The sequence below is a fragment of the Staurois parvus genome, unplaced genomic scaffold (genome assembly GCF_062004578.1).
Source record: "Staurois parvus isolate SC_StPar_1 unplaced genomic scaffold, SC_StPar_1.0 ptg000173l, whole genome shotgun sequence".
Classification (NCBI taxonomy): Eukaryota; Metazoa; Chordata; class Amphibia; order Anura; family Ranidae; genus Staurois; species Staurois parvus.
Genome location: NW_028317969.1, coordinates 2,271,910 through 2,290,080, shown reverse-complemented (window position 1 = coordinate 2,290,080; position 18,171 = coordinate 2,271,910). Strand labels below are relative to the sequence as shown.

At 44.1% G+C, this 18,171-nt stretch overlaps 1 protein-coding gene across 1 annotated transcript in view; it reads right to left on the bottom strand.

Moving 5' to 3' along the window:
* The window catches only part of MYO7A (myosin VIIA), a 305,599-nt gene that overhangs the window by 108,166 nt on the left and 179,262 nt on the right, over window positions 1–18,171 (bottom strand). Inside the window, exons 18-23 of the mRNA XM_089676754.1 lie at window positions 13,130–13,224; window positions 10,708–10,792; window positions 10,288–10,506; window positions 10,100–10,207; window positions 2,840–3,049; window positions 2,128–2,331 (exon numbers count right to left, since the gene is read on the bottom strand). Coding sequence (XP_089532880.1) covers window positions 2,128–2,331; window positions 2,840–3,049; window positions 10,100–10,207; window positions 10,288–10,506; window positions 10,708–10,792; window positions 13,130–13,224 — 921 coding nt within the window. The remainder of the gene's footprint in view (window positions 1–2,127; window positions 2,332–2,839; window positions 3,050–10,099; window positions 10,208–10,287; window positions 10,507–10,707; window positions 10,793–13,129; window positions 13,225–18,171) is intronic.

The window sequence follows — 18,171 nt, the reverse complement described above, 5'->3', positions numbered from 1 at the left end:
AATAGCTCCAATCTATGGTACGTAACCTTTTCGCGTTGGCCGCACGCAAATGTGCGGCCTCCCAGCGTCTGGGCCTTGACGCCGAGCAGCTGCGCATTTGCGTACAATTAAGAAAAACATATGTGCTGAGCATGCGCGCCCTGTGTGATCCCAGCATACATGTCTGGTACTCACGGAAAGGTCCCGATCTCCCTTTTGATCGGGACCTTTCCTGATCATGTGATCACTGTCACAGCGAATCACGGCAGTCACATGACCATAAAACCCCGCCTCCCGGCTTCTGAAACCCTTAAAGGGCCAGGAGGTGCCGGCGCCAAGGGGTTAAAAGTGGTTCTAAAGGCTCCAGGTTTTTTACCTTCATGCATTCTATGCATGAAGGTAAAAAACCTTCTGTGTGTAGCAGCCCTGCAGCCTCCCCTAACACTTGCCTGAGCCCCATCCCAATTCAGCGATGTCCATGAGAGCCTCGGTTCTCCAGGGACTCTCACTCCTGATTGGCTGAGGCAGCAGTGGGAGCCAATCAAGAGAGGGAGGGGGCAAGGTTGAGCCAAGGTAGGGCAGAGGAGACCTCTCCTCTGCCCTAAAAGCATCTGATCACACCAAGATCGGTGTGACCAAATACTTAAAAATGCTGCTGTTTACTACACTGGAAACTGGAAGTGACAATAGTACTCGTCACTTCCGTTTTTTTTATCATAGAGGTCATGGGAGACCTTCTGGTCCTCCAATGGCTCTATGGTAAGCTGGGGGAACCACCGGCATCAATTCCAGAGTCTCCATTGGGACGGAGATCCCAGAGAGGCACTGGCAGGTGGCGGGAGGGGGGGGGGGGGGGGTTCCACCTACCTACTGTAAAAAAACAATACCAGGATGATCATCCCAGTATACCACTTGAAACCCGTAACGTATATGTACGTTAGAGGGTCTTCAAGTAACTAAGTTATTATTATTTATTCTAAGTTTTTTTATTTATTGTTATTTATCCTTCCCAGGCAACCAGCAAGGAGTTGGCCCAGTGGTGTGTGTTGAGGGAAGGTAAAACGTGTGCAGCAACCTTCCACAGTGCTGTTCTCCTCTAGGCTCTTTCTACTGGATTACGCTTGCCCACAACCTATCCTGACTTTAGACTATCCCAGAATTCTGCTACCAGCCACTGTCTTTTGCCTGACCCACCTCAAGATTACTTTGTGATCTGGCCAGAAACTATGGCATAATGTTCTAAGACCAGTGGGCAACCAAGTACCAGTAGGCCTCTATGCCTTAAGGGACTGGGGGCTGCTAAATGGAAAGAAAAAACTCACCAGCTATAGTTCCTGAACTAGGCATCAGGCTATTCATGACATCACAGTTGTGAGCAGACACGAGAACCTTGGGTTTAGACATTCAAATTCACTCAGCTATACCTTATGTGTGCCTGGGGTTACAATAAGTTGCTGAATTCTCCTAAGGTAGCTGTTAAGACATACTGATGCTTTTGGTGTTCCTTCAATGTCTCTCCCAATGAGTGTTCAACAAAATATACTAAAGTTACTGGTGTCCATCTTTCCAGACCCAGAACAAGGATCCTCCCTTGAACGTAGATGTGCCTGGGATTTATACTAAAGTAAGTAGACTGGGAAATATCAGATGAGGTACCTACAAGACTGTTTGAAGGTCATCCCACATGACTGTGGTTAATGTTATCAGTTACATCAGTGCATGTAATAGATGTTAATCACATAAGCAGGCTGTAGTATTGGTCTGTCATTAAAAAAAGACAAATATAAAACTTTGATGGTTCTGATTTTTTAAACATGTTGCTTGTTTTCAGTTTTACTGGAAGATATACAGTACGTATGAGATTTACATGGACACATCTAGACTGGAAGATATACAGTACGTATGAGATTTACATGGACACATCTAGACTGGAAGATATACAGTACGTATGAGATCGACATGGATACATCTAGACTGGAAGATATACAGTACGTATGAGATCTACATGGACACATCTAGACTGGAAGATATACAGTACGTATGAGATTTACATGGACACATCTAGACTGGAAGATATACAGTACTTATGAGATTTACATGGACACATGCTAGACTAGAGCATACAGGAGACATTATAGGTCCTCTTACCAGTTGGTCTCCTTCATCTTCATGGTAGAGGAGAGGCTGCTTTAGTGGTCTCCTGATGTAGGTGTTGGTAGTTGTCCCCTGAAAATATGTTGCTGCAAACTTTGCAAACTTATATTCTGAGAGATCTTCTTCCTCCTCTTCAGGAAGGGGCAGAGCCTCATCTAGATCAGCTTCCTCCATGTCCCCTTGGGTTCTCTCCAGATCCTAAAAGAAGACATGTTGGTTAAAGGATGCGTTAAATTAAATAGTAACACATTTTAATTTCTGTAGTATGGAGTTTGTGCTTCTCTGTGTTTATGTGGGCTTCCTACCACAATCCAGTACCATACAACTAGGTTAAAGTGTGTCTAAACCCAGGAATATATTGCAGCTTACCACTTCTTACATGTGGTAGCTGCATTAGTTTTCTTGTTTTTAGGCTCCTTTTCTTTTGATGATGATGAGCCGTTTCCCCTTACATTGGCAGTCAGAGAAAATTGTACCCCATACATTGCATGCCAATAAAAATAGCTCCCTTACAGTGGTAGTCACGGTAGGTAGGAGACAAATCTGCCATTTCTCAATGGACCTCTAGCAAACTCTATAGGAATTATAGAGTTCCACAGAACCTGGTGGAGAAAGCCTGACTTAGAAGCTTTGCTCCTTTCAACATCAGGAAGTCTGGAAATGAGACCATTTGGGATGAACAAGCCATTTGTATGGTGTACATTACCTCAAATCCCGTGGGTGCCTGCCCCTCCTGTCCTGGAAGAGATGACGTTGTTCCAAGGAAGCCAAACATTTTGTCCACCATGTCTGAATCATTCACTGGTTCGTTTCTGGCCTTCTCCATCTTGTCCAGCAACTCCTTCTTCCTTCGGGCCTCTTCCTTCTCCCTCACCTCTCTCTCAGCATCCTCCCGTGCCAGCTGGGCAAGACGTTCCTATCAGTGAGTACAAAATAAAACTTTGTGAGCCAAAAGGAAATAATTTTACATATGACTCTACAATCTCCATGTCCTCTGAGGCTACCTGCGCATTTTTATATTTCAGTATGATGTGTTATAAAGTCCGGTTTGAGTAGTGCCAGATTAACCTCTGTGGAGGCCTCTAGGCATTCGAGACCTTGCAGGTTTTTGGAGGTTTCTCATATGTGGGCTCTAGTGCAGTATTTCTCAACCTTTTTTCAGTCAAGATACCCTTTAAAATTATGGACAGTCCCAAGGCACGTTTTAGAATTGTGGACAGTCTTGAGACACCCCATTCTAAAATGGGGTGCCTCAAGACTGTCCATAATTTTAAAAGGGCACCCCATTCTACAATGTGAAAAACTAATGTAATAGGTTTATATAACGCAGAAACATCCACACATGTAGGACACCCAACATTAGAGGTGATTTGTTCTTCCAAAGCAAATACACTTTTGTACACTGGTACTGAGTAGTATTCCAGTGTTTCTCCTCTCCCTCAGTATTTCTCCATCACTGAACTCATGTGACCCCAGCACTGATGGAGAGGGGCAGGGAAGGGTCAAACAAGGATGCTGTGCAGGCAACCAGCATCCTCCGCATCAACTGATGTCATTGCTTGTCAGGACGCCAGCAGCTAGAAGATCATAAGGGTGCAAATTGAAAACCTGTGGCTTTGTGTAACTAAAAGTCAGGCTTGTTCCCCCTGCTGGCTTGTATACAATTTTGGACAATTTTTAGACATTTTACCAAGGCACCCCTGAGGAATCCTCAAGGCACCCCAGGGTTCCTGGGCACCCTGGTCTAGTGGAATAAAATTGAACTAAGTAGTGTGCATGTCAGCCGCTAGATGGAGATGACCATCACTAATGTACATTACATGTTTGTAGCCTGCACAAAAAAATTTTGACAGCTGAAAGAAGATTTGCTTTTTAGAGACAGACTGAAATGTGAATCTGTCTATGGTTTATATCTTCAAGTTGTTACTGGGTACATTACATGAATACAGTATTTTCCCTATAGAGTCTTTAATGTAAAGTTTTTGTTCCTTTGAGTTGATTCCTTTGTTTGATCTTTTGTAAACAATTTAAGAAAGCTGCATTGTAACTTTCTTTCAAGGTCAATCAACATTATTTTGATCTGTTCATGTGGGGCCCATAAATGGCATGGAGCCCATAGGCCAGTGACTACTTTGCCATTTTGGTAATCAATTACTGGGTTTGATGCATCTTAGGTTTGATTTTTTTTTGTACAACACATCTACCTTAGGGGTGAATGGTCATGCATGGTAAATGCAAGTGAGATGCAACTCATACTTAAAAAGCCCTCCCTGGACCCCAATGACCCAAACAATCTCAGACCCATCTCCCTTCTCCCATTTACATCTAAACTCCTTGAGCGCCTAGTCTACACCCGCCTAAGCTCTCACCTCAACGACAACAACCTCCTCGATCCCCTACAGTCCGGCTTCCGTCCCCTACACTCCACCGAAACTGCCTTACTCAAACTCTCCAACGACCTGCTAACCGCCAAAGCTAATGGCCACTATTCAGTGCTCCTACTCCTTGACCTCTCTGCGGCCTTCGACACAGTCGACCACCCCCTCCTCCTCAAAAAACTACACTCCCTCAGCCTCAGAGATTCTGCTCTCTCCTGGCTCTCATCCTACCTGTCACAATGCTCTTTCAGCGTTACCTATAATGCTACCACCTCCCCCTCACTCCCCCTCTCTGTTGGGGTCCCTCAAGGCTCTGTCCTCGGGCCCCTTCTCTTCTCCATCTACACCTCCTCCCTTGGCCAACTCATACACTCTCACGGCTTCAACTACCACCTCTATGCCGACGACAGACAAATCTATCTCTCAACCCCCCACCTCACACCCTCAGTCTCCGCCCGAATCACACACCTACTGAGCGACATATCAGACTGGATGTCGCTCCACTTCCTTAAACTGAACCTCTCCAAAACCGAGTTTCTTGTCTTCCCCCCAGCCCGGACACCACCCCCCATTGACTTCTCCGTCACATCCAACAATGCCACCATCAAACCCGCCCCGCAGTCCGGAGTACTTGGTGTCATTCTGGACTCCAACCTATCCTTCCAGCCCCAAGTCCAATCTTTAACAAACTTGTGCAGACTCCACCTCCGCAACATCGCCAAAATCCGCACGTTCCTAACCCCAGAAACCACTAAACAGCTCATCTACTCCCTCATCATATCATGACTCGACTACTGCAACTCCCTCCTCACTGGCCTGCCTCGCCGCTGGCTATCCCCGCTTCAGTCCATCCTGAATACGGCTGCCAGACTCATTCACCTTTCCAACCGCTCCATCTCCGCCACCCCCCTCTGCCAATCCCTCCACTGGCTTCCAATTGCGCAACGGATCAAATTCAAAATCCTAACACTGACGTACAAAGCTGTCCACCATACTGTCCCGAACTACATCACTGACCTAATATCCAAGTACCGCCCAGCACGCACACTCCGCTCCTCACAAGACCTCCTTCTCTCTAGTTCCCTGGTCTCCTCCTCCCATGCTCGCCTCCAGGACTTCTCCAGGGTGTCACCCATCCTCTGGAACTCCCTGCCCCAACCCATCAGATTATCACCTACTCTCCTCTCCTTTAGGCGCACCCTGAAAACCCATCTCCTCAGGGAAGCCTACCCCACCCCCTGCTAACCTGCCGACCTCCTCCACTCTTCCCACCACTCCATCCCCCACAGCTATTTCCTCCTGTGCCACCATCCCTTCCCTCCTAGATTGTAAGTTCGAAAGAGCAGGGCCCTCGATCCCCTCATGTTTTGCATTGTATTGGTATTGTTCTGTCACATGTTCTGTCCCCCTTTGTAATGTACAGCGCTGAGCGAACCATTGGCGCTTTATAAATACTGTATAATAATAATAATAATAACTGAATATCTGGAGGGGAATGGGATTTTCAAAGTTCAGGATCTTGCCAAAACTTAATTGACTGAAATTCACTAAATCACCTTCTCTCTTTTATTCTTAAAGGGTAGCTTAACTTAAGTTGAAAAAACAGCAAATTAAAAAAATATATAACTTGTACAATTGCTCTAATTAAATGCCATTTAAAATGACCTTTTCTTTTCAATCTGCAGCATTGTCATTTTCTGTAAAGTTCAATGCATGTAGGCGTTCTGTACACATTTGGTATCCAGAACGCCCCCAGAAATGTAATTTCCTACATTTTGTGATAGACTCAATGATTTGCTACAAAGTTTGTCAAAATTCCTGCAAGGTACATTGATCACCCAAAGTGGACTGCTTTTTTTTTCTCAACAAAAATTGAGTTTCTCTTTAAAGGTGAACTCCAGGTAAACTGCCTAATGCCTATACTGGAAGTGTTTTACATGCCCAAGTATTAGTATTTCTGTACATCCAGTTCTGAGGTTTACACAGCTCTGCCACACAACACACCTTTATCTGGTAGGACAGAAGACTCTGTAGCAATTAAAAAACATTTACAGGTCTTGTCAGGGGCGTCCCTAGGGTTGGTGTCACCCGGTGCAGTAACATTTGGTGAAACCCCCTCCGACGATCCCCGCAGAATAGATCAGATCAGCGGATTGAGCATAATGGATCAGAGTCCGATCCATTATCCTCTTCAATCCGCAGATCTGATCCATCCTGCGGGGATAGTTGGCATGCAACCTATACAGGGTGACACCAGACTCGCTCCATGAAATGGTAGGTTTTAAAGAAAGCAGACTATCATCGGCTTGCTTTACAACTTACCTTTTCGTGGAGCGGGTCCGGTGTCACCCCATGTGGTAGGTGTCACCCGGTGCGGCACGCATCCCCCGTACCTGCCTCGGGACACCACTGGGTCTTATCCTTCCCCCAGCCTGTGACTGGACAAGGAAAGGAGAAGTAGCAGACTGATGAGCTCATCAGTCTGCTCTTTTCTCCAATCTCCAAGGAACACCATGGTCCTTGCATGGAAACTCAGCTGCTTAGCACTTCTCTTTCTCAGTTTGGGCCCTGCTGTACAGTGGCCTGCAAGAGACCAAGTTACGATCAAGCGCTTACACTGTTTTCAGAAAAATATTACTTTTGGGAATGTATTGGTGAATACATTCATGTGTGTCTTTTGTATCAAACTCAATCTATCCGAAACTGAACTCATAATATTTCCTCTCCCACGTGTCTCTTCCCCCGACTTCTCTGCCAAAATTGAAGGCACAACTATCAGACCGTCCCTTCATTTCAAGGTTCCAGGTGTTATCCTGGGCTCTAAACTATCCTTTCGGCCCCACATCCAATGACTCTGCAAAGTCAACGTCTTCAAAATATGACCCTTCCTGACCAATGACGCTGCAAAGCTTCTAGTTCACTCCATGGTCATCTCTCGCCTTGACTATTGCAACTCCCTCCTCTTTGGATTACCTTTATATAGGCTATCCCTTCTTCAGTCCTCATGAATACTGCTACCAGACTCATCCACCTTACCAACCATTTAGTATCTGCTACTCCTCTCTGCCAATCCCTCCACTGACCTCCAATCAGTGTCCTCCACCCCTCTCTGCCAATCCTTCCACTGATCTCCAATCAGTGTCCTCTACCCCTCTCTGCCTATCCCTCCACTGACCTCCAATCAGGGTCCTCCACCCCTCTCTGCCAATCCTTCCACTGATCTCCAATCAGTGTCCTCTACCCCTTTCTGCCAATCCCTCCACTGACCTCCAATCAGTGTCCTCCACCCCTCTCTACCAATCCCTCCACTGACCTCCAATCAGTGTCCTCCACCCCTCTCTACCAATCTATCCACTGGCCTCCAATCAGTGTCCTCCACCCCTCTCTGCCTATTCCTCCACTGACCTCCAATCAGTGTCTTCCACCCATCTCTGCCTATCCCTCCACTGACCCTCCACTGACCTTCAATCAATGTCCTCCACCCCTCTCTGTCAATCCCTACACTGGCTTCCAATCAGTGTCCTCCACCCCTCTCTGCCAATCCTTCCACTGATCTCCAATCAGTGTCCTCTACCCCTCTCTGCCAATCCCTCCACTGACCTCCAATCAGGGTCCTCCACCCCTCTCTGCCAATCCTTCCACTGACCTCCAATCAGTGTCCTCCACCCCTCTCTGCCAATCCCTCCACTGACCTCCAATCAGGGTCCTCCACCCCTCTCTGCCAATCCTTCCACTGATCTCCAATCAGTGTCCTCCACCCCTCTCTGCCAATCCCTCCACTGGCTTCCACTCTTCCAACGAAATCAATTCAAAATACTAACAACAACTTACAAAGCCATCCTCAATTCTGCCCCCAGCTACTTCACTACCCTAGTCTCAAAATATCAACCAAATTGTTCTCTTCGTTCTTACCAAGACCTCCTCCTCTCTAGCTCCCTTGCCACCTCCTCCCATGCTCGCCTCCAGGACTTTTCTTGAGTCTCTCCCATCCTATGGAACTTCCTACCCCAATCTGTCTGATTATCTCCTACTCTGTCCACTTTTAGATGATACCTGAACACCCATCTATTCAGACAAGCTTTCCCTGCCCCCACCTAATATCTGTACTTTATTTTCTCCATCAGCTCACCCCCCCCCTAAGGTTATTACCTTTTCTATCAATTTACCCTCCCTTTTTTTTATTGTAAGCTCTAACAGGCAGGGCCCATTGATCCCTTCTCTATTCATTTGTATTGTAATTGTACTGTCTGTCCTCACATTGTAAAGCGCTGCACAAACTGTTGGCGTTATATAAATTATGTATTATAATAATAATCTGCCAGTTCAGCTTTAAGGGTAGGCAAAAATCGGTAAGAGTTTTTAAGAACTTATTAAATAAATAAACAAGCTTTTGCCTTTCAAATGATTGGATAATTGAAATAAAACTTCATTCAATTCACTGAATGAAAATGTTTTATTTCTTTAGTAAATCAGCCTCTCTGTCCTGGAGTTTATCTCCAATGATATCACTTAAAGAATATTTACTAGTTGTGTTTTTTTCAATAAAATGTATACTTATTTAATCTATATTACCCCTAACCTAATTAGTATTATTCAACAGCATAATTATCTCCTTCCTGCCCTTAGCTATTATTTTTCTGCTGTTTTTTATTATTTTTATTACCATTAATAATTTTTTTATTCGTTTTCATTCATTTATATCTTCTTCAGTGTCGCATAACAAAAAATTGGGCATATTAAAAAAAAAAAGAAAAGAAAAATTAAGTTTTTATTGAGTGAAAAATATTATTTCCTTTAGTAAATCAGCCTCTCTGTCCAGGAGTTGATCTCCATATGATATCACTGAAAGAATATTCACTAGTTATGTTTTTTTCCAATAAAATGTATACTTATTTAATCTATATTACCTCTAATCTAACTTAATCAGTATTATTCATCAGCATAATTTTCTCCTTCTTGCCCTTAGCTATTATTTCTCTGTTTTTTTCATATTTTTATTTTTTTTACCATATATATATATATATATATATATATATATATATATATATATATATATATATATATACTTTGTCATTCAAAGTGTGATAGCTCTGAAAGCTGAAAATTGGCCTGGACTGGAAGGGGGTGAAAGTGTCCAGACTTGAAAATGTATGGCTCAAATTATGACGCACAGAAATCGCATGTGATTTACCCAGGAATGCGGTGCAGTTTCTGTGTGAATCACATGCGATGTGCCGGACTGCATTCGTGTGAACCAGGGCTCAGTGTCGCATAACAAAAAATGGGCATACTATAAAAAAAAATGTTTTTTCCTTTCTAATTATAATAATTTTTTGCAAAATACCATTGGTGAAAGGGAGCCTAGTTTTTCCCAAAAATCAATGTACCTATTAATTTCTTATCTTAAGTAATGACAAAGTTCTTACCAAATATACAGGTCCATAATGGGAATGTAAAAATCGCTCTGTTTCATAAGGGGTATACAGGTAAGAGAGCCAAAGTAGTTAAGTTAGTTGAGTATGCCAAGTTTGGGGCCGCCATTTTGTTTAAGTAAAAAAAGCAATAAATGTGGAAGATAGACACTTTACTTGATGTTTTCTCTCAGCTTCCTGTTTGGCTTTCTTGGCGCTCATTTCCTTTTTCAGACGTTCTTCTTCAGCAAGTCGAATTTTCTCTGCTTCAAGGCGCCGATGATACTGAAGACAAAAGATAAGTCATTAAAGAATGGCCGTGTTCTTGGAAAGGAAGAGCACAACTACATAGACGGCCATCATACCTCTCCTTTAAGGCGCTTGTACAGCCGTCTAGCGATCATGCCTCTGGCGTTTGCCTGAATTGTGTAGACTGCCCAGAGCCGATGTCGGAAAGCTTTTCGGACCAGGTAACCTCGACATCGAGCCTGGAAGTGGCTGATACGCTTGCGGGCTATATGGTACTGCTGGTGAAGTTTTCGGGATCGGTACAGAGCTTGGAGCCGCAGGAAGCCAATCCTCATCTAGAAAAAGAAAGCAAGGTGTCACCAATGTTGAAGCTTCATCTTGGTGGACACTGGACTATCTTTCATGATTCCAGTCTGGACACTCTGATAAGCATCAACAGTCGGAACCATTCTGTTTCTTTGAACCTTTCATGTTGATGAGTGAGTACACCTATGCTTACTGAAGGATTTTAGATTTTTTTTTCAGCCATGACTTACCACTGCGTAATTTTTCCTGCAGTTGTGTCCTCTCCAATATCTCTGGATCAGCAAAACAGATTTTCTGATTTTCAAGAAATTGGACCTAAGAAAATACAAATAATTTGTTTTCTACATTGATTAAAAGATTGATTATGACCATAACAGCAGAATAGCACATTTCCTGGCTAATTAAAAGAAACCTGTGTTTTATCCACGCAAGTCTGCTTTTCGTTTGCTCTCCCACTGCTCTGTTCTTTTGTCTAGAGCAGGGGACTTCAAACTTTTGAAGTTTGGACTGGACTGTGGCTAGTGGAAGTATAAAATGCCATACATTTTGTGGTCAGTGGGAATAAAATAATTATATGAATGGTGTCAGTGGGAGTAATAGTGCCCTTTCATTGGTGTCAGTGGGGGGAATAGAGCCCCATCACTGGTATAAGTGGGAGGAATAGTGCCCCATCACTGGTATAAGTGGAAGGAATAGAGCCCCATCATTGGTGTCCTTGGGAGGAATAGTGCCCCATCATTGAGGTCAGTGGGGGGAATAGTGCCCCATCATTGGTATAAGTGGAAGAAATAGAGCCCCATTCTTGGTGTCCTCAGGAGGAATAGTGTACCATTGTTGGTGTCAGTGGGAGGAACAGTATACCAATGTTGGTGTCAGTGGGAGGAATAGTGTACCATTATTGGTGTCAGTGGGAGGAATAGTGCCCCATCATTGGTGTCAGTGGGGGGAATAGAGCCCCATCACTGATGTAAGTGGAAGGAATAGAGCCCCACCATTGGTGTCCTCGGGAGGAATAGTGTACCATTGTTGGTGTCCTTGGGAGGAATAGTGCCCCATCATTGAGGTCAGTGGGGGGAATAGAGCCCCATCATTGGTATAAGTGGAAGGAATAGAGCCCCACCATTGGTGTCCTCGGGAATAATAGTGTAACATTGGTGGTGTCAGTGGGAGGAATAGTATACTATTGTTGGTGTCAGTGGGAGGAATAATGTACCATTGTTGATGTCAGTGTGAGGAATAGCGGCCCATAATTGGTGTCAGCAGGGGAAATAGAGCCCCACTATTGGTGTCAGTGTGAGGAACAGTGCCGCATCATTGAAATCAATGGGAGGAATAGAGCCTCATCATTGGTATCAGCGGGAGGAATAGTGTACCATTGTTGGTGTTAGTGGGAGGAATAGTGCCCCATCACTGGTGTCAGAACCCCATTCTGACACCAGTGATGGAGCACTATTCCTCCCACTAACTATTCCACTATTCCTCCCACTAACTATGCCCCCCCAATAGTGCTCCATCATCGGTGTCAGTGGGAGGAATAGTGCCCCATCATTGATGTCAGAGGGGGGAATAGAGCCTCATCATTGGTATCAGCAGGATGAATAGTGCCCCATCATTGATATCAGAGGGGGGAATAGAGCCCCATCATTGGTATCAGTGGGAGGAATAGTGCCCCATCATTGGTGTCAGTGGGGAAAACAGTGCCCCATTATTGGTGTCAGTGGAGGAATAGTGCCCCATCATTGGTGTCAGTGGGAAAAACAGTGCCCCATTATTGGTGTCAGTGGAGGAATAGTGCCCCATTATTGGTGTCAATGGAGGAATAGTGCACCATCATTGGTGTCAGCGGGAGGAATAGTGCCCCATCATTGGTATCAGTGTGAGGAATAGTGCCCAGATAAAGTCAAGCAACAGGTCACATCCAGGCCTGCGGGCCACAGTTTGGAGACCCCTGGTCTAAAGCAAAGAGAATACCTGGTACAACTAGGTATGGGGGAGCATGTGAATTACTTCCCTTCATGTGAGGGCATTATTGTTTTGTGATTGCCCATGCGGTTGGCAAAGTCATATGGAGGCAAGTAGAGAAATCTCAGCCCTGTGTATGATCCAAGTAACAATTTGGAGAATACACAGGACATCCTCTCTTCAGTTCTAAAGGACAGATTAGTATGTGCAGCTGGGAATGGTGATAGGTAAGTGAACCTTTGCTTTGCTCTGCATGTGCAAATTATAGGTTCCCTTTAAATGAACATTATGGGCGTCGATGCCATATACACATGGATCACAAAATTCCCTTCCATGCAATATCACAGGCTGGACATTTTTGTATTGAAACTCTGAAAAACATAATGTAATACTATGTGTAAACAGACTTTCATTAGTTACATTTGTGACAAAATGTTTAGGATGGGCCTTCAAATGAGTGTAATGGTGGCACCACTACATGGTGGTCAATGTTAGTTGAATTATACGGTCTTCCTGCCCCCCACCCCACTCAATTGTTTCAAGTGTTCTACCCCTTCCAAGTCCATCATGTGCAATGTACACAGTGGATGACAGTCCCATTATGACAACAGTTTCCACATCACTTTCTTTACAGCCCTTATTATATACAGTATTTAGAGTTTAATGATAAAAATAAAACTGGGAGTTCACCTGTCCTTGAAGCCGCGCACTACTTTCTGGATGAGAATAACCTTGTCCGTAATGGCCTTGTCCCTTTCTATTTCCAGCAGCATGTCATGGTGGTCCTAGAATAAAAAAAAATAAAAAAAACATGATTGAAATAGACGTAAACCCTACCAATGATCTTCTTTGCTCCCTTCTGGTTTGATAATTATACCTTTGATAGCTTTGTGTTACAGTATCTCCCAGAAGTGAGTCCACCCCTCACATTTTAGAAAATATTTGATTCTTTATTTTCATGTGACAACACTGAAGAAATGACACTTTGCTGCCATGTGACGTAGTGAGTGTACACCTTGTATAACATGTAAATTTGCTGTTCCGTCCAAATAACTCAACACACCGCCATTAATGTCTAAACCGCAACAAAAGTGAGTTTCTTCCCACACTCCAAAGACATGCTGGTAGGTGAATTGGCTCCTGTCTAAATTGGCCCTAATATGTGTATGTATGAATGTGATTTAGGGACCTTAGATTGTACACCCCTTGAGGGTTAGGGACTGATGTGAATGTACAATATATATGTGTAGAGCGCTGCGTAAATTGATGACACTATATAAGTACTTGAAATAAAAAAGGCACCCTTTAAAATTATGGACAGTCTTAAGGCACCCCATTCTAAAATGTGAAAAATATTCTAATAGCTTTATATAACGCAGCAACATCCACACATGTAGGACACCCAACATTAGAGGCGATTTATTCTTCCAAAGCAAATATACTTTTTCACACTGGTACTGACTAGTATTCCAATGTTTCTCCTCCCTCAGTTTTTCTCCATCACTGAGATATTCTGACCCCAGCACTGACAGAAAGGGGCAGGGGAAGGTCAAACCAGGATGCTGAGCAGGCAGCTGACATCCTCCTTATCAACTGATGATGTCATTGGTTGTCAGGATGCCGGCGGCTAGAAGGTCATAATGGTGCACAATGAAAACCTGTAGCTTTGTGTAACTAAAAGTCAGGCTTGTTCCACCCGCTGGCTTGTATACAAGTTTTGGGCAATTTTTAGACATTTTGCCAAGGCACCCCTGAAGACACTTCAAGACACCCCAGGGTGCCTGTGCACCCTGGTTGAGAAAGGCTGCTGTGCAGTAATCCAGTGTGAGACGTTACCTCTGTGCAGGAGCTTCCTCTAATAAAGACCGGTCAATGCTGCTCTCTCTACTTGTGCAGAGTGACTGGTCTTTTCTCCGCCCCCTCCTGTATTTTTCTATAGGCAGTCTGTAGTGAATGTAGCCTGCCGGGTCCCTCCCACAGCTCTGTTCTCTGCACAGTATATGTACAGCACAGTGATGATGTCACTGCTACATTTACAAGGTAATAACATGACTTGCAAAGGATTTATATCCTTTGTGGATATTTAGGAATATGAATAAATGAACAATTTTGTGCCCTAGGTGCTGAATACTATACTGTGTTACTGACAGAGAAAGGTACAAAGAGCTCCCCTGACATTACAAAATGCCCTGACAAGGGGATCTCCATCTCTAGCTGTAATTATAAAGTAACCTATGTATAAATATTTATCTGATCTCTATCCTGTTCTTAGGAATAATTTGATAGCCTGTTACGTCCGGGCCCCTCCTGTTTATTCACAGTCCATGGAATGTCCAGCCAGCTGTTCTCTCTATTTCCTGTTGGGGAAACCTCCATTTCCTGCAGGAGTTTCCTTTTGGACTGACAGATGCCACATCCGATAAAAGACATTGGAGAGGCCCCGGAGCACAATAGGATGTCATAGAAGGGGTTTCTGTCAGCTTTCTGGGAAGCTGAGATATAGGAAAGTGATACCAACGTGCTTCTCGCACGGGCCAGTTTAACACATGTAAGCTGGAGTCTACTGGTTACGTTTAGAGCCCCATTGCACTTGCAATGCCCTCCAGGTTAGCCAGATAGGCGAAATAAATAATAAAATGTGAAGTGAATACCACAAAATAAACGTGACCAAAAATGAATAGACCAGCCGTGATTAACCTCCCTAGCGGTCTGATTATGTCCATATTTCTGTGCTCAAAGAATTTTTTTGCATGGAAATATGTATTTTTTTATTGTAGGCCTGTAATTTTTAAGAATAACTCACTGAAATCTGTCCGAACAAGAGTCTAGTAAACATCCCGCGTTTGTTCAAATTTGAAACACAAAATCATAAATTATAATTTAATAAATAATCATAAAAAATAATAATAAATTTAATTAAATAATATAATCAAAACAAAAACACTGAAATTTGAAATATAGCGCCAAGTTCGCACATCAATGAGCAAAGTTGCAGAATCGTTTTCAGTGTCTGATGAGGAATTTCCCCCACGAATCATTATCACTCAATTCTGCAAGTGGTTCTAATTTACTATCGCTGTTCTCTAGCCGGTCTACAACCGCTTTTGACCTAAAGGGACGCTTTTTGGACGCCATGGACGTTTCTCAGTTTCCAGGCAGAAAGAACAGTAAAAATGCAGGCAGGGCGCAGGACAAAGCACTCGGGACAAAATGTATGTGAAATGGTTTGATATAGGAATGGAATACTATGTGATTTTAGTGAATGTCACTTTTACAACTTTCAAATTTCCCACCAGTTCCGTCCCCGTATGTCCCGACGTCGCAGGGAATGGAACCCAGATAACAGATGCCGGCATCAGCCGGAGGACATTACAGGGGACACTGCAGGAGGGACATTGCAGGAGCGCAGGACAAGGTAAGAGAAGAAGAGATCCCAGAGCAACGCTGCAGAGTATTCCCGGGTGTAGCTCGGGGTTACCGCTTGTGGCGCTGAAACTTTACTCCGCGCTACAATCGGGAATACCGCCAGAGGGGTTAATGTGATAAAAAAAGCAATTGAAATTAAAAGTGATCCAAAGTCCATGAAAAAGTATAATAAAGTGATCCAAAGTCCATAAACTCATTTCTTATATTTCACCGCATTTTATAGACTGACAACCAAGTGCTTCACAGAACCCCCCACATGGATGTACACTCACCACAGATAACTGCCTTCCACTCTCGTGGTTGGCAAACAAGCTTCCAGGGATAATCTTCCCAATTATAGATGAAACTTATATATTGCATGAGAAAGACTCCACTGCCTCGAGATAAACCATGTAAAACATACACAGAAAGACGCTCCAAAGGTGTTGTATAAAAACCAGATTCTTTAATTTAGTAAATGGACCTTACTCACAAGCAAACTAGTAAAACAAGTCCAAAGGATTGGACCATGGATAAGCCTGAAGTGATCATATACCAGGTGCTCTCATCACCTTCGGTTTGTTGGTATCGGACGCCGTCGCGTCACTTCCGGTCACGGTCCACGTCACTTCCAGTCGCCGCACCGTCAAGCCCAATCAGTGACGTGGACCGTGATTGGAAGTGATGCGACGGCGTCAGATACCAACAAACCAAAGTCTTTTTCATGGACTTTGGATCACTTTTAATTTTAGTTGATTTTTTATGAAGGTAATCACGGGTGGTCTATTAGTTTGTGGTCACATTTATTTTGTGGTATTCATTTCCCATTTTAATATTTATTTAGCGCCACTACAACACTATATGAGTGTTTTTTTTTAATTTAATTTACTATGGTTTATATATAGTGGCAGCTTTTTCACATATTGATTACATTCAGCGCAATATAATAGGTGTTGATAATTGTCACGATTATATTATCACATTTATTTTTCTTTTAGCCAGATAGGCTGTTTGTTTGTTTTTTTTAGGCAGAGGCTGAGTAGCAGCCTGGGGATGAGTCAGCCTGTGAGTGAGGCAGGAGTTTATCTCAGGACAGGCTAAGAGGCTCTATCAGATCAGGGTTTCTGGAGCCCTCCCACCTCACCAGAAACCTGAAAGCTTTCTGGACAAGGGGAGGAGGCCCAGATCTGCATGTCTGAGGGACCCTGGCCAATCCCCAGGGCAAAGGTGACCTCAAATGTGGCAGAGCCTGGGGAGCAGGGTCAGAGTGTAGGGTGGAAGATGGAGTGAGGAGCTGGAGTTTGGAGCCTGAGAGGGGGTTGGCTATGTTCAGTTGCTGGAAAAGAGGACCTTCACTGCACCACTGTCTCATAGGGAGGACATCCTGAGCAGCAGGGAAGTAGACAGCCCAGCGAAAGACCTGCAGGCAGCCAACAACCTGACAGGAGAGGACAGTGTGAGTACTCTTGCACCCCCCTGGGCCAGATAAGGGGGGAGGGCAATCAGGTGGGAAAACCAACTAGCTTCTCATCTGGGACTGCTGCTTTAAATTGGCGGCTTTTGGGCCTCGTTGCCCAGGGATACCCTTAAGGCAGCTGGGTGAAGAGGAGGGATCATCCATGGTCCGAGGAGGTACACCGAAGGGGCTTTAGCACCCCTTAAAGAGAGACAGTTGCTATTCACATTTTTGTACATAGTTGCTAAGGAGAGTGTCCTCAAGTTCTACAGTACCTAGGGTATCCCATATGCCCCTAAACTCCGTCTAAGTTCTTAACCCTTCAATAAAACCACAAAACCAAGCTCAAGGACTGTTCTTTGACTCCAGGGTGCAAAGTGTGAAAATGTGTGTTGCCTGGCTGTGCAGAGCTTAAAGGGGACCCAAAATTCAGTGACCCCCTAAGAGGGTAGTGCTGCACTCTTTTGCCCTCGAAAAATTTAAGTCAATAAGACCTTCCATCTTAAATGCAACAATGGCAAAAAAAGGCCTTGTGTGATGTCTATCACCAGGGTCAAATGGGGATCCTAGCTTTGCCTTTAGGTCCCTTTTACATTACCGAATGGACATCATAGGCAGGCAAGGCACAGGTTCATTTTGAGTCCAGCATGACATCTGTGCAGGTGATTGAGGTGATGTTAGTGTTTAACTGCAAATGATTGCATCAGACAGTAAACTATAGTCATGGTGAGTTGCAGTGCCTTTAATTTTCAACATTTTGAATGGGCTTCAACATACGCATGTTGAGGTGTGTATGCAAGGTGTGCTGTTCATAATACGTAGCACTGCAATGCACCAAAATCCTTACTTACCAAGTGGTGCAATAATTCAC